Consider the following 16,277-nt stretch of genomic DNA (forward strand, 5'->3'; position numbering starts at 1 on the left):
TTTATCTCTTTATTCACTTGCTTAACAGGAGTATATAATATAGCATTATGTCGATACTACCAGATTTACCGTACAATAACTGGTCATTTTTATTATTTTAATAATGTAAAAGAATCATTTGTTTTTATGGAATCAGACACAGAGAGTAAAACATTTAGAACAAGATTACAGGATACAAGATTAACAAATGATTTAAGACTTTTCTGATAACAGTTTCACTAAGTTTTGTTTTTGCACAGTAAAATGTATTTAGCATCACCTTTTGAATAGAAACAACAAAAACATTTTACACTGAAAATAACTATTTTTAAACGCATTTTTATTAAAACATCATTTTTCTTCGAGTATCTTATTCTACAATATTTCAAAATATAAAATAAAATAAAGAATTTACCATGACCACTTTAATTTTAGCTTTGCACACATCAGAAAAGAGTGAAGCATTAAAACATCCAACTGTTTGACTCCTTATTTAGTGGCATTGTTGATTTATTAACTGTACTACAGTGAAAAGGTAAATAAACTGGTAAGTAAACAAAATAAAATTTGTCTTAAAGGCACTCACTTTAAAAGCAAACAAAAAATGTAACTGTAAAATGGAAAATAGTAAAATATCCACTGACATCTTCAACCTTATTGCCTTAATTCCGGCCATTTGTGATTCTTCTCTTCATATCATAGGGTATAAGTAAAGTCAGGCTGAAATATCTAGTAGATAGAAATGAATAAAACATGGAGGGTGTCCACTTCTTCTGGTGTAAAACTTTTCAATTAATGTTAAATGACTCCTTAAGGCTTGCTTCCGCCTGTTTTTGTGTAATATAGTTCCAGCTTTTTGGGATCTTGGCAGGCTTTGCATTGTACTCTTTTGCAAAGTCATGGTTGTACTTTGCCATTACATATTTCCAGTAGTCTGATGCCTCAAGTTTCATGTCTTGAGCAGTTTTCCAGTTTGGTAACATTTCTTTGTAGCTCTTAAATGGTGTGATCTATGATAGGTGTCATAACAACGAAAATTCCTGTTTGTGATCACAAGAGAAGAGCAAATGTCAGTTACAAGTTTACAGGAGAAACAGGATGTGTATCTACCCAAACCTGTTGGTCGATGCAGTGAAGCAAAGTGTTCAGTGTGGGCTTTTCCTCCTGCTTCACAAGGAGCTTTGCAGAAAGGAGACTGTTTGTCACCAATCAGTTTGGTGAAAAGCTCATTCTGGGGCTTCAAATAAAGATGTACAGTACAGCCATTTTCTGTACTGCTTTTGTATGATCTTCATAAAGGGGAAAAATTTGTTCCTTTGTGTTTTGCTAAGTGTGCTTTAGAATTGTAAAGTAAAAATAGACATATAAACAAATTAAGTAATGACATTTAGAAACAGTACACTATACACTGTATACTGATATTCATATCAGAGAAATATTAAAAACATTCATATCCAGATTGTAGATTTTCTTACCTTATTATCTACTAAGAAGTGCATCATGCAAGATTCCTACAATACCAGTTTTATAACGAGTTATTAAACTTAAATTTCTTTCAAATGTGCCAAGGTTTATCAGTGCACATATTTAATATTGTGACAGGTTAAAAAAGGAAATCTTTATATTTTTATATTGATGACAGTAAAATCTTTCTGTCCTGTAAACTCTACACAAACAATTTTTAACACGCTGAAATCAAAAATAATTGTCAGATTTCTGTGTTGTTTGTCACTGACACAGTAATTCATATATTCATTCTGAATCAGAAATCAGTTCATCATTGATTTAACTTTTCTTGCTATCAAGTTAAAGTTATAAAAATTAACTGAGTGATCTCTGAGAGAAAAAAAGGTCTACACAATCTTCAATGTTACATATTTTAACTAAAGCAACAATAAATAAGCCTTTAATAAAATGTATATACTACATTTCTCATTGATAAATGTATTTGCTGTGGTTTTTCCCCCATCTTTTTAAATACAATTTATTATCTATAATCTAATGGGAAAGTGTCTACAAACTTTTCACTTACAGTGTACATTAAACCTCATTAAAAGCTCTCAGTGGGGACCCTCTATGTATCCCTCTGGAGACGAGACATAGTTTAGGAGGAATGACATTTAATCATGAAAGACTCTTGAAGGCTCACTTTTGCCTGTTCCTCTGTGATCTTTGTCCAAGAATCAGGGATGTCAGCAGGTTCTGCATAATATACTTTGGCAAAATCTTTGTTGTATTTTGTCATCACATATTTCCAGTAGTCTGATGCCTCAAGGCTGGAATCTGGAGTAATGTTCCAGTCTGGAAAAAATTCTTTGTAATTCTTGTAAGGATGACTTTGATATTTTGTTTGAGAGCAGCGAAATGTTTCTTTACTGATCACTAAGGATGTGCACATGTAGGTGGTAAGTTTCTTTGTTGCAATAAACTTGTATTTACCCAGACCCTGTGGCCGATGTAGTGAAGCAAAGTGTTCAGTGTGGGGTCTTCCTCCTGCTTCACAGGGAACTTTGCAGAATGGACACCGATGACCACAACCAACCACTCTGTTGAAAATCTCATTCTCAGGATTCACATGGAGACGTTTGAGTTTTGTTTCAAAGGGTGTATTTTTAAACTTCTTCCTGAGAGTTTCTGCCATGTCCTCCACAGACACTGTGAGCCAGTGAGCAAACTGATCCTGGTCTGCATTGTTCAGGATCATGAAAGCACCAAGAGCATCCTGGGAAATGACTAGTTTATCACCAAGTTCTTTGCAGATTTCTTCAACAAATGTTTTCAAGTCACCACACTTCTTTTCTTTGGTGTGTTTGATGGCGTCATTTATGCTGTTGATCCTTGACTTAAGATGTTTGTCCTCAAACTCAAACGTTGCAGAGCTGTTTGAAAAATGTTTCTTCACTTGTTGAAGATTTTTTTCTTTTACATAACTCTCATAAGAAGAACAATATCTGTAGAAATCATCAAACTTACCATCTGATAGCATATCCAGTAAAAGTGAATACTGGAAGGACATTCGTGTGCTGAACTGCTCCTTCATCAGCATTTCATCAATGATATCAGGACCAAGGGAACGGTTGACAAAGTCCTCAACAGCAGCCTTCAGACATTGTTCTGTGAATTCTGCAGCCTTCTTCTGACACTGGTCTCGTTCATGGAACACGTCTTTGAAATCATCTCGGAACTTTTCTTTGTTTTGATCCAGACATATACAAGGATCATTTACATGTAGAAACTTTAAATGCATTTTATGAAAGTCTCTCGCTGCAAATCCACAGATGTGCTGTTTTAGAGAAACCTCAAACTCAATATCTATGTTCATATCTGTGGATTTTTCCAGGCTTTCATCAATAATGTGAAGCATCTCCTGAATGTAAGCGTCATGATAATCATAATTTCTTCCCACTTTTTCTGCTACAAACTGAGTGCAGGAATCTATGATGCTGTCAGCTATTTGTTGTCTCATCTTTACATCATCTTTGCATTTGAAAGGTTCCAACCCACAATCTTTGATGCTTGTTTCACTCAACATTTTATGAGTGTGGCTCCCCTTTGCTGACAGATTAGTTATCAGACAGTAAGACACACTGTTGAAAACATCTTTGGGCTTTTGTTCAGAGAAAGACAGTTTCTTTAACGTTTCACTCCACATCTTATCAAATTCTTTGTCCAGCTCTGTCTCTGTCATCTCAACCTTTTTCTTTCGACATTCATCAATTAACTCACACACTGCTTTCTCTATTACTGTTGTGTGATTCTTCTTGATTTCATCCAGTTCTTTCATTCCCCGTCTGATATCAGCTGCTGCTGTGAGCTGGTTGATTACAGAGTTTTCTAATTCTTGTCGAAGGCTCTTTGCACTGTTTGCAGAATCCTCTCTGTATCTTGCAACAAGATGAACATGACCCTCTGTTTGCTTGAAGTATTCCTCCAGATTGTCCAGGAGCTTGGTCTCCCATTCAGACAACACTGATGCAGCTTCACTTTTCAGTTGAGTGAGAAGTTCTGTCATGTCAGATGTTGCAGATTTTGCAGCAACGGTACCAAAATTAGAGATTCTCGTCTCTGCTTTGGTAACCCAGGTGTACATTTCTTTCTTGAACTCCCACTTCCATTTGTTGAACTCTGTGCAGAGTCTCATGTATGCATCCGCTACGAGGCTGTTTCTGAAGCTGAAGATGAAGTTTTCATGTTTTACGGCATTCCACAGACTGGTCATCCACTCTCTAAACTCCAAGATGTTATTAGCAGAGGCTTCACTCTCTCCCAGTAGATGGAGGATGTTTTTCTTGAGTTCATAGACAGCCGCACTGTATCCTGCATTGACTGGTGCCATTGGTGGGTTTCCATTCCAGAGTCCAGGAACGTAGCAGTTCCCAGTGTCTGGATTGTACTTCATCACGTCAGTGAAGCTCTTGTTCTTCTCTTTCTTTTCCATTTTAGCTGCTACCTGGGTCATCTCATTCAGCTGTTGCAAGAGCAGTTTCCTGTCTCTCAGGTTCTTCTCATGGGCTGAAACATCAGAAACGTTCTGGTGAACAAACAGACATTTGGGCTTTTTGCCCACCTCCTTCATCCTGAGGAAAGCATGCACCACTATCTGCAGGATGTCCTTCATTTCTGTTGAATTCTCCATTGCAATATTGATAATGGTGATATCACTCAGCCCCACGACAAGTGTTGCAAGCTCATTGTCATGTTCATGGCTCTTGTCCAGCTGTGCCAGCTCTGATGACTTTAAGCCCTCAGTGTCGATGATCACTATGAAGTCACAGTGGAGATCTTTCTTGACGTCTTCATTGACTTTGATGAGCAGCATGAAGGCACCTCGAGTGCATCGACCACTGCTGACTGCAAACTGAACTCCAAACATGGTGTTAAGGAGAGTGGACTTTCCTGTGCTCTGAACTCCAAGCACTGTGACGACCATGATCTTGTTCTTTGGAGACACTAAGTCATTGAGCTGAGAGAGAACATCACTCACCCATCTGAGAGGTATGTTGGAAGCATCTCCATCTACAAGCTCAAGAGGAAATCCATCAAGTAACAGCTGTGCACAGAGTTTGGGCAGATGCTGCAACTGTTTATGGTAAGGGTCTGTTTCTGGAAGGGAAACCGAAGCTTCGTAGATCTGACCCATATCACGGAAGAAGTGTTCAGTTCCCAGTGAGCTGTTGGAAAGTTGTCTGTCAATTTCTTTGATCTCTTCTTTGTTTTCAGAGCCTTTACACTTCTCTTTGTACAGCTCCCTGAGTTTAGACAGTTTTAAACAAGACAAGTTATCAAGGTTCATTCGCATCCATTTCAGGAAATAACACCTCTCTGTTCTTGAGCTGGAAATGGCATCAATGAAGCAAGTCATAGCCGCTGACATGTCATAAGAGTTCTGCTTCTTCCTCAGCTCTTCTTTCTGCACCTGAAGATCACTCTTGTACTGTTCTATGTTTTCAGACCCAATCTTTCTAAGTCGAAATTCTTCCATCTCTAAAAGAGTCAGTTCCTTCCATATTTCTCCTTGCAAGGGAAGCTGATCTTCTTTGTATTTAAGGATGTCTTGAATGACTTCAGTGATGGCATCTGCTTTTTGCTTTCCAGCCTGGCACTCTGGAGAATTTTCATCAACCAATATTCCCAGTTCATGAGCCACATCAGCCATCTGCTCTAGTGACATCTTCATCCTTGAGTTCCCAACTACATTACTGACTGATTCTCTCAAACATTTCACAAACTTTGCATTATTTTTCTGTTTTGTCTTTATTATGATGTTATTGTTAGTCAATTTTAACTTGGTTGCGACCTCCATCAAAGTGCTTGAATTGAAGCTCTTGTTCTGATTGTTTCCTACCAAGAAGATCTGTGCTTTGAGGTTTTGGTTCATTAGCAGCTCACATCCAAAGTCCAAATTATCAAAGAATACAAACACTGCTGCAGAGGTCTGACATAGAAAGGAGAATTGTGTTTCAAATGAAGCAATGTCACCATGAAGGTTAGCTATAGCAACTGGCTCAACAAAAATGTCCATGTTCTGGTTTCCACAAGGAAGGTACCAGGTAATTTCAGTCAATCCATTGGATATTTTTCTTGGACTGTCTCCACACTCCATGTTGTGATGAACAAAGGTGTCATGGTACTGCTGAGAACTGCTCAGAAGCTTGTTGAGGATCTCTGACTTGGACAAGGAGCATTCACCCAGTCTCACAAAAGAGACCATTGGAAGTTGAGAATGAACAATTCTTTCTTCAATGAAGCCTTTGGATTCTAAAAGATGTTGAGGTCTGTACTTTTTCACAATGTCTCTCATGGCCCACAGCATGAGTGTACACTGTGTCGTGTCACAGTTGGGAAGCAGCAGAGGTACAGAGAACTGACACATTGACATTTTTAGTGCCATTTCTTGTTGTACAAAACCATCAGAACACAGAAAGAGAGTGGTGATTATGTCAAGAGGGTTTAGCCCGTTACCAGTATTTGCACTGTCAAGTTGTTCATCAAAGTTTAATTTTAAAGTCTCTAATGCTTCATTACAATTTGGCTCACCTACTGATGTGCATATTGCATCCCTAGTTGTCACGTTAACCATCATCAGTTTCTTTAGAAAATACCATGGAATGTCCAATTTGCACTTTACAGGTTCATCATTGATGGTCTTCTTATCAATCTCGAGTATCTTGCTGAGTGACAGCTTCTCTCTGTAGTACTGCTCCAATCCCAGATCCTTCAGTAGTCTCTCCAGGTCTGTTTCTGTGGAAATAAATTTTATTATATTTTTTAAATGTTAGTGGGAATTGTAATATTCCAAAATGTGGATCAAAAACAATTAAACAACATGAAACCTTCATGTTGACTTTGTCAATGTTGACTACCACCCTTGAACCACCACCTCACCATGGTGGAGGGGTTTGCATTTGCCATTCATTCTAGGAGCTATGTTGTTTAGAGCTCCCTGGTAGGGTCACCCCTATAAATACAATGGATCCATGTATCCCTTGCCCAGACATTAGTCTCCTGGGTCCCCCCCTTTAGATTGAGGCCTGGAGGTGGGGCTTCATGACAAGCACTTGGTAGCCAGGTCTGCACTCATGGGACCCAGTTGCACTAAAACTGAAGAGATGACATAGGTCCCCCACCACCCATGGGAGAGGCCATGTGGGTCAGGTGCAAATTCAGTTGGCCAGTTTCTGGGTCACGGTTCAAGCCTTGGCTTTCTCTAGCTCTACCTTTTTGTTAGGGAAGGAGCCTAAACTGGTGCATAAGATTGAGAGGTTCCTACTTTATATACTTGGACTTGCCTTGACACAAGGCTTGGGCTCTCTTCCACTCTGGAATTCTCCTCAGTGAGAGACACTAAGAAGATGTGGGCATACTATTTGTTCCTAAACTTGGTGTCTGTACACTGTGTTCACCCTGGTGGGTAAGGCAGAATCCTACCTCTGATTCTTGGGAAACTTCAATGCTTAAGTGGGCAATGACAGTAAGACCTCAAAGGTGGTAAGTAGGAGGAATGGTTATGTTACTGGACTTCTGTGCTTGTTACACATTGTCCATAATAAATACCACGTTAAAGCATGAGAATGTCTACCTGTGCACTTGGCACCAGGACACTTTAGGTAGGGGTTTAGGATTTATGCCAACCCTAAACCATGGGTGGGCGGGCAGATGGACAGATGGATGGATGTTTATTTCCTTACCTGTGTGTGGAGGTTCAGCAAACGTCCCATCCTGCATTTCTTCAGGAACCTGAGGGTTATTTAGTTCCTCCGGTCTGTTTGTTGGGCTGTGTGTGTCAGACGCTGTTGGCACAGTTTCTTTCTCCTTGCAGTTGATCACCATGTAGCTCTCAATTTCACCAGCAGGAGTGTCCAAATGTTGAGACATTAACTCGCTCCTGATTGTGTACACAGTTGTCTTAACATGAGAGCAAAGAGCTGTGGAAATAATAATAATGTTAAGAATAATTATTCAATATGACCATGCTTGCAGATCACATCATACTCTGCCTCCTAGAAAGAATCAATTTCATTTTCTGACCTTTATTACCTTCTTCAGTCTGCTGATTTTTAACTTTTCAGGCAGAACAAGCTGATGACTGTGGATCCGCTTCTTCTTCACAGTAAAGTTCATAAAATAACTCTTCGTTATTCATTCCCTTTTGATAAAGAAGAAAATATGTATTTAATTTAAGGGGGAGACTTAAATGAATAAATTAATTTATCCATCCATCCATCCATTCATCCATCCATCCATCCATCCATTTTCTTCTGCTTATGCGGAGTCGGGTTTAAGCAGGGGAACCCAGACTTCCCTCTCCCCGGCCACATTCACCAGCTCATATGGAGGGATCCCGAGGCATTCCCAATCCAGCTGAGAGATGTAGTCTGTCCAGCGTGTCCTGGGTCTTCCCCGGGCTCTCTTCCCGGTGGGACGTGCCCGGAACACCTCACCAGGGAGGCGTCCAGGAGGCATCCTAACCAGATGCCCGAGCCACCTCATCTGGCTCCTCTCAATGTGGAGGAGCAGCAGCTCTACTCTGAGCCCCTCCCGGATAACCGAGGTTCTTACCCTATCTCAAAGGGAGAGCCACCCCACGGAGAAAACTCATTTCGGCCGCTTGTATTCGCAATCTTTTTTTTTCTGTCACTACCCACAGCTCGTGGCCATAGGTGAGGGTAGGAACGTAGATTGACCGGTAAATCGGCTCAGCACCACGATGGACCGATGCAGAGTCTGCATCACTGCAGGTGCCGCACCGATCCTCCTGTCGATTTCCCGCTTCATCCTTCCCTCACTCATGAACAAGACCCCGAGATACGTGAACTCCTTCACTTGGAGAGAGCACTCTACCCTTTTCCAGCTGAGGACCAAGGTCTCTGACTTGGAGGTGCTGATTCTCATCCCAGCCACTTCCCCCTCGGCTGCGAATCGCTCCAGGAGAGCTGAAGATCACGGCCCGACGAAGCCAACAAAACCACATCATCTGCAAAGAGCAGAGACCCAAACCTGAGGCACCGAACCGGATCCCCTCAACACCTCGGCTGCGCCTATAAATTCTGTCCATAAAAGTTATGAACAGAATCGGTGACAAAGGGCAGCCTTGGCGGAGTCCAGCCCGCACTGGAAACGATTCTGATTTACTGCCGGCAATGCGGACCAAGCTCTGACACCGGTCGTACAGGGACTGGACAGCTCGTACAAGCGGGTCCGGTACTCCATACTCCTAGAGTGCCCCTCACAAGAGTCCCCGGGGGACACGGTCGAAGGCCTTCTCCAAGTCCACAAAGCACATATAGATTGGTTGGGCAAACTCCCATGCCCCCCCAAAGATCCTGAAGAGGGTGTAGAGCTAGTCCACTGTTCCACAACTGGGACAAAAACAACACTGCTCCTCCTCAATCCGAGGTTCGACTATCTGATGGACCCTCCTCTCCAGTACCCCTAAATAGACCTTACCGGGGAGGCTGAGGAGTGTGATCCCCCTAGTTGGAGCACACCCTTCAGCCCCCCTTTTTGATGAGGGGGACCACCACCCCAGTCTGCCAGTCCAGGGGCACTGTCCCCGATGTCCACTCGATGCTGCAGAGGCGTGTCAGCCAAGACAGCCCTACAGCATCCAGAGCCTTAAGGAACTCTGGGCAGACCTCATCCACCCCTTAGGGGGTTGCCAATTGCCACCGAGGAGCTTTTTAACCACCTCAGCGACCTCAGCCCGAGAGATGGGAGAGCCAGCACCAGCTACCCCAGACTCTGCTTCCTCATCGGAAGACGTGTTGGTGGGATTGAGAAGGTCTTCGAAGTATTCCCTCCACCGCCTCACAACGTCCCGAGTCGAGGTCAGCAGCACCCCATCCCCACTGTATACAGTGTTGACGGAGCACTGCTTTCCCTTCCTGAGCCGCCGGATGGTGGACCAGAATCTCCTCGAAGCCGTCCGGAAGTCATTCTCCATGGCCTCTCCCATGCCCAAACTTCTCCCATGCCCGAGTTTTTGCCTTAGCAATCGCCAAAGTCGCCTTCTGCTTAGCCCACCAATACCTATCAGCTGCCTCTGGAATCCCACAGGCCAAAAAGGCCCGATAGGACTCCTTCTTTAGCTTGACGGCATCCTTTACCCCCCGTGTCCACCAACAAGTTCGGGGGTTATTGCCACGACAGGCACCGACGACCATACAGCCACAGCTGCGGCTGCGGCTGGCCGCCTTGACAATAGAGGCACGGAACACAGCCAGTTCGGACTCAATGTCCCCTGCGTTACCCCGGACATGGTTGAAGCTCTGCCGGAAATGGGAGTTGAAACTCTTTCTGACAGGGGACTCTGCCAGACGTTCCCAGCAGACCCTCACAACACGCTTGGGCCTGCCAGGCATCTGAGCCAACTCACCACCAGGTGGTGATCAGTTGACAGCTCCGCCCCTCTCTTCACCCGAGTGTCCAGAACATGCACCCGCAAGTCAGACGACACGACTACAAAGTCGATCATCGTACTGCGTCCTAGAGTGTCCTGGTGCCAAGTGCACATGTGGGCACTCTTATGCCTGAACAAGGTGTTCGTTATGGACAGTCCATGATGAGCACAGAAGTCCAACAACAAAACACCACTCAGATTCAGATTAGGGGGTCCATTCCTCCCAATCACGCCCCAGTGCCAGAGAGGTGACATTCCATGTCCCTAATGCTAGCTTTTGCAGCCGAGGATCAGACCGCCAGGGTCCCTGCCTCTGGCAGCCGCCCAGCTCACACTGCACCCGACCCCTATGGCCACTCCTGCAGGTGGTGAACCCATGGGAAGGGAGACCCTTCACCCTTTTGGGCTGAGCCTGACAGGGCCCCATGGGCAAAGGCCCGGCCACCAGGCGCTCGCCTCTGTCCCCACCTCCAAGCCTGGCTCCAGAGGGGGGCCCCGGTGACCCGTCCAGGCAAGGGAAACCTTGGTCCTTGTTTTCTCCTCATCATAGGGGTGATTTGTGCTGCACTTCGTCTGGTCTCTCCCCTAGACACCCGTTTAGCATGGGTGACCCTACCAGGGGCATGAGCCCCTGACAACATAGCAGCTAGGATCGTCAGGACGCACAAACTCCTCCACCACGATAAGGTGGCGGCTCAGGGAGGAATTATTTTAATTAGTTAGAAGCTTTGTAATTAATTAATCTTGATTAACTGCACAACAATAGTTGCCCCTAAAAGCAATATTTTTAATCAAAATTGATTTTAGTGGATTAATCATTACTAACACGTTAAAGTCCCACCCTAAGTTTAATTACCCCATACACATGATGCACTTATTTAAATGAGGACTATGGATGTCCTCAAATACTAGATTTAAGAAAAAATCAAGGGTGTTTTTTGTTTGTTTTGTTTTGTTTTGTTTTGTTGTTGTTGTTGTTTTTTTTGTTTGTTTGTTTGTTTTTGTTTTTTTGTTTTTTTTATCAAGTGGCAGTCAAAGTTCACCCCTTATCTGCTAGGGGCTGGCTCCTAAACAGAGCAAATCCCCATAGACTCCCATGTTAAAAAAAGGCCAACTTCACAGCAGAAATAAACAAGTTTAAAGCCTGGTACAAAAATCCATTTTAGGATTAATAGATCAAGTTTACCTTCATGACAACTGTAATGGGGGTGAATTTTTTTCTAACTCATCCGTTTGGATGTTATTTAATCATGAAATTTGGCATAATTAGGGGCGTGTCCTTTTGATTGACATGTATCCAAAATTCGCAGCAAGAAGGGAGAGTGCAGCACATGCCTTAACTTTAGCCCGCCTACCTCCGTTAGCACGTTAGCTCACAGTAGATCCGAGTTGGCTCAGTTAGCTCTTAGCTACAGGCAGCTCAAAGTTTGACAGACGTCAATCATCCACCCCCACGCTCACAGCCCCCCTCTCAGCGCCGCCACTTTGCCCATTTTTGTATTTTCCGGGAGTGATGGCAGGCGTTACGTTGCCTGCCTGGTAGGAACCGCCCAACGAGCTTCACTTTTTAGAGATGGGATTTTTGGCTCTTTGAAAGGAGCCGGATCTTGAGGAACTGTTCCTTTCAAAGAGCCATTTAAAAGACTGACTAAGATATTGTGGTTCTCACAATATCTTACAAAATTTCACAATATATAAGAATGACAAACAATCAAAATATGTACCTATATGAACTCTACTTTATAAAATTAAAAAATTATAGGACATATATAGATTAAAAAAAGGATAAACCTGAGCAGTCAGTGCAAATTCTAGTAAATGTATTGGATAGAACTCACAGTATTTGTTTCCAAGCAACACTCTCTGCCCATAGATGCTTCACATGAATGGGGCGTGTTGCACATCAGACTTCTATGATGTTATGTTAATTTCATATTGCTCAACTGTACGACTTCTTATTTACTTATTTATTCATGTATTTATTCATTCAGTCATTTGTAGCTGGGGGGGGCTTGGTGTGTGTGTGTATACGCGTGCGTGTGACTGTGTGAAAGATTTCGTTGGGTTGCCTATGGCATGAAAAGCACTTTATAAATAAAGTTTGATTTGATAAAAAGAATGGCTCACAAATGAACAGCTCACAGTTGTGAATCGGTTCCCATCGTTCATTTAAAAGAGTTGTTCAAAAGAATCAATTCGTTCATGAACGTCACATCTCTATCACTTTTGCTCTTCAGAAACCTACGGGTGACATCACGGAGGCTCCGTCCATCTTTTATATACAGTCTATGTTATTGATCGGTATCTGGGAACTGAGGACTTCAACTGGAACATTTCTATTGATTTTGAAGAGCACTGACATCATCTTTCAATTTGTGGTAACTAGCACATGGCTAAGTAGCATAGCAATATGAACACACAATAATAACACAGTTTTAACTGACTAATATCACTGAATCAGTGGGAGCTGGTCCAATGAGGGTTCGCGGGAGACCAGATGGGCCAGGTTCAGAGCAGAAAGTGAAAACTTTGCTTTGCTTACATCAAAATATTTTCCAAACTTTTAAGGACTTGGAGAATGAGGACTTGTATTTTCTTTTAGAAATGCATAAAACTGCAGTTTATCTCCATTGTGGATAACAGACTTTATAGTCCAACCTGAAGCAGATTATTCAGCAGTTTTTTCCTGAATGTGAAAGTGAAAAAAAAGTCAATCTTCATTTTCCAAGAATTAAGATGACGAACATCCTCCCTCTGTCATGCATTACATAAATTTTGATGTACACACCACTTCAGAAATTCAAACTGTATGAAATTCTTAAGAATGATAAGAATAATAAATTATATAAAATTGATGGTTAATGTTCTTGAAAGATGACGGAATGAATAGTTGTCCACTACAACACAGCACTAAAATATTTTATCTTTACCAAATTGTTCTTCCACTACATAAAACAACCTTTGTGCTCAATTTAGGCAGAATGTTAAATTATATTACTAGTAAAGAAAATAGACTTAAACAACACAAGCTACTTTGAATTAATCATGTTTCACTTTTCCCCAAATTTATCATAGAAAAATATACAGCATGACACAATTTTTTAATAAATTATTTATATTTACTTTTACTAAAAGATGCAGTTACTGCATTGCAAGAACTATTAGGAATGTGCTGCTGAGACAGACTGACCTAAATTATAACCGGTTTCTATTTTATCTGAAATATGTCAATTTTGTATTCAAAATAGTGAAATGTGATAATAAGGCAAAGGAAAAGCTATTTGTATAGCACATTTCATATACAAGACAATTCTAAGTGCTTTACATAAAACATTACAGCAGGGTGCAGAAAGCAATAACAAGTTCATTTAAAAAATAGGATGTTTTTATCTGAGTGTTGGAGAGCAGGGGACAACGAATGCACTAAAAAGGACACTGACACAGAAAGAGTGAATAAATGCTTAGTGAGCTTGTCTGCTTTTCAAAAAGATTAATAGCCTCCAATTTACAAAAAAATAAAAACCTTAGAGAAAGAACTTAAAACCTGCGTTTTATCTAGTGACCAGCAGATGTTGACTTATGTAGTTAGGAAAGAGGTCACTTTCTGTAGGGCTTTAAATAATAGTGATAATTTGATTTTTGAGCTCAGTATACATTACAAAAAAAAAAAAAAAAAAAAAAAAAGCAGTTTTCCCAATAATTAGTTAAGCATTCGAGCAGGGTGCAGCGAAATCATTAAAACAAACTTTGGGAAATAAAAGAACTTAAAGGCAAAACACTAAAGTAAAATAAGATGAATTGCATGAAATAAAAAATGCAGTACTGATATCTAGTAGTACCAAGACAGAAATGTTTCTGTGTGCTCAATCAAATGTCATTAAAACCCTTAATTAGAGCAGTCTCAGTGCTGTGGTGAGGCAAAAAACCTGACTGATAGACATCAAACTAGTTACTTAGTGTCAGGAAGTTGTGTAGCTGTTGAACTACAGCTTGTTCTGTAATCTTACTGAAATGGGGGAGGTTTGATATCAGCCTGTAGCTGCTCATGAGTGACAAGTCTAAGTTTTTCTTTCTTAGTAATGGTTTGATGGGAGTGGGATTATTGGATGATTGTTTTTAGGGTCTGAGGGAAGACACCTGAAAGCAGAGCTATGTTTACAATTCGTAAGATATCTTAGGCCATGTATCCTGTAACATTCTTTTAAAACCCGGTTGGCAGGGCAACAAGACAGCGAGTTGTTGTTTTCAGATGGTCAATGATCTCATCCCGGTTTTTAGAATAGATCAAAGAAAAGTGTGTCTTGGTGTTCATGTCTCTGAGTGGACACAGGGCCATATGTTCTTGTTGAAATTGTCAATGAAATGAACTGAATGTGTTGTACTGAGAGCCATGTACAGTATTTACATTAAACAGTCTGCTGAATCTCTCCACTTCTGCACTGAATACCCAGGAATCCAGACAGTTGATCACATTCAACAGTTCAGTAAAATCCAGTTTCAAGGCCTTAGAATGTTGTTTCACAACATCGTTCAACCCTACGAGGTTTCCCAGAATTGGGTGTGCAGCCACAATTTGCAGAATTTTGTCTCTCACATCTGATACCATATTCTTAAGCACAAGTTAGAGCCATAACTTGCTCTTAACAGAAAACAAGATAATAAGGCATGTCACACCATATGGAAAGCTGATTTTTATTTTAATTAAAATCTGTTTCTAAAGTGCAGCAAGCTGAATCTACAAGGAGTGACACAGCATACAGATACCTACATGAGTATAAAGGGAGTCTTATTAAACAAAATATTCATATTTGTCACAATCTTGGACATCTACTTTCTGTTGGTTAAAAAGGAATAAGCAACATAATCTGCAATCCTGATGACATTATATAGAAAAGGCTTATTTCAGCAAGACAATGACAAACCACATTAACTGATTCTTAAAAAAAATAAACTATTGTTTTGGGTTTATTGAAATTTTGGTAAAAGAGGTGAGGAGAACAATTAGGGAGGTGCAGTAGAGATTCCCCAACCCCACCCGAGTGCAGAATTTAACATCATCATTGTTTATTTTACTGACTTGTCCAATTTTCACTTTTGTTTTCATGGTTTACTATAAACATTCACTATTTACAGTAAAAACCCTGATATAACCATCCTTATAAAACTTGGGGCCAATTTATTTTCCAAGCTGTCTCGCAAATTTAAAATATTTTGCTGGATTTTGCAGGCAAACACAGAAAATACATTGAAAGATTACACTTAAAACAGAGTATGGAGATCGCTCTCTCATATATGTGCACACACACACACACACACACACACACACACACACACACACACATATATATATATATATATATATATATATATATATGTATATATATATATTTACTTTTTTGTAAACAACATCATAATAGAGCCTACCTTTGGAAAAGACTGCCCATGGTAAACCTGATTTCCTTTGTAAAAGTAGTTCTACTTGCTGTGGATTTTTCTTATTTAAACTGTCCTCTGAATTTAGCTCCACACTGAACTGGTCGTGACTAAGCAGTGTTGCTGTGCAGACGTCTCTTTTATAGTCTGCTGCTGGATGAAACTACTTTCACTTTCTGGAGTTAACTGATTATTGAAGCCTTTTACAGAAAATTGTATGAAAACAACCTACATGGGACACAAATGTTTTCCCTGCTGTGTTAAAGATTTAACACACTAAGCTGGAAAATTAACTTACAAGTTGAAAACAGAAGTGAATAAATAGTGTACAATACTTCTTTCATGTGTTGACAGAAAGTTTTCCTCCTTGTGTTTAAATACAGACACAGTAAAATAGTTTCTTTCATGATAGTCTCTTTTCACTCATCAGTCTCAGTTTCATGCATGTAAAGTAGTCTTAATAAAC

General features: G+C 40.9%; 2 protein-coding genes across 4 annotated transcripts in view; both read right to left on the reverse strand.

Moving 5' to 3' along the window:
• On the reverse strand, nt 1–15,915 carry LOC121639468 (up-regulator of cell proliferation-like). Of its 3 annotated transcripts, XM_041984706.1 has the most exons (5): nt 15,803–15,915; nt 8,017–8,125; nt 7,668–7,904; nt 2,249–6,720; nt 1–920 (listed from the first exon to the last, which is right to left on the reverse strand). In XM_041984706.1, exons 3-5 carry the CDS (start codon nt 7,852–7,854, stop codon nt 768–770), a joined length of 4,812 nt encoding a protein of 1,603 aa, XP_041840640.1. In that variant the 5' UTR covers nt 7,855–7,904; nt 8,017–8,125; nt 15,803–15,915; the 3' UTR covers nt 1–767. The 3 variants fall into 3 exon arrangements, with proteins under 3 accessions (XP_041840640.1, XP_041840638.1, XP_041840639.1); XM_041984704.1 differs by having other exon boundaries at nt 788–6,720; XM_041984705.1 differs by having other exon boundaries at nt 788–6,720; nt 8,008–8,125.
• The window catches only part of LOC121639469 (up-regulator of cell proliferation-like), a 24,306-nt gene continuing 13,482 nt past the window's right edge, over nt 5,454–16,277 (reverse strand). The window contains exon 4 of the transcript XR_006010168.1: nt 5,454–5,463. The gene's annotated coding sequence lies outside the window, so the exon portion shown is untranslated. The remainder of the gene's footprint in view (nt 5,464–16,277) is intronic.

Source organism: Melanotaenia boesemani, chromosome 5 (genome assembly GCF_017639745.1).
Source record: "Melanotaenia boesemani isolate fMelBoe1 chromosome 5, fMelBoe1.pri, whole genome shotgun sequence".
In the NCBI taxonomy this organism is placed as follows: Eukaryota; Metazoa; Chordata; class Actinopteri; order Atheriniformes; family Melanotaeniidae; genus Melanotaenia; species Melanotaenia boesemani.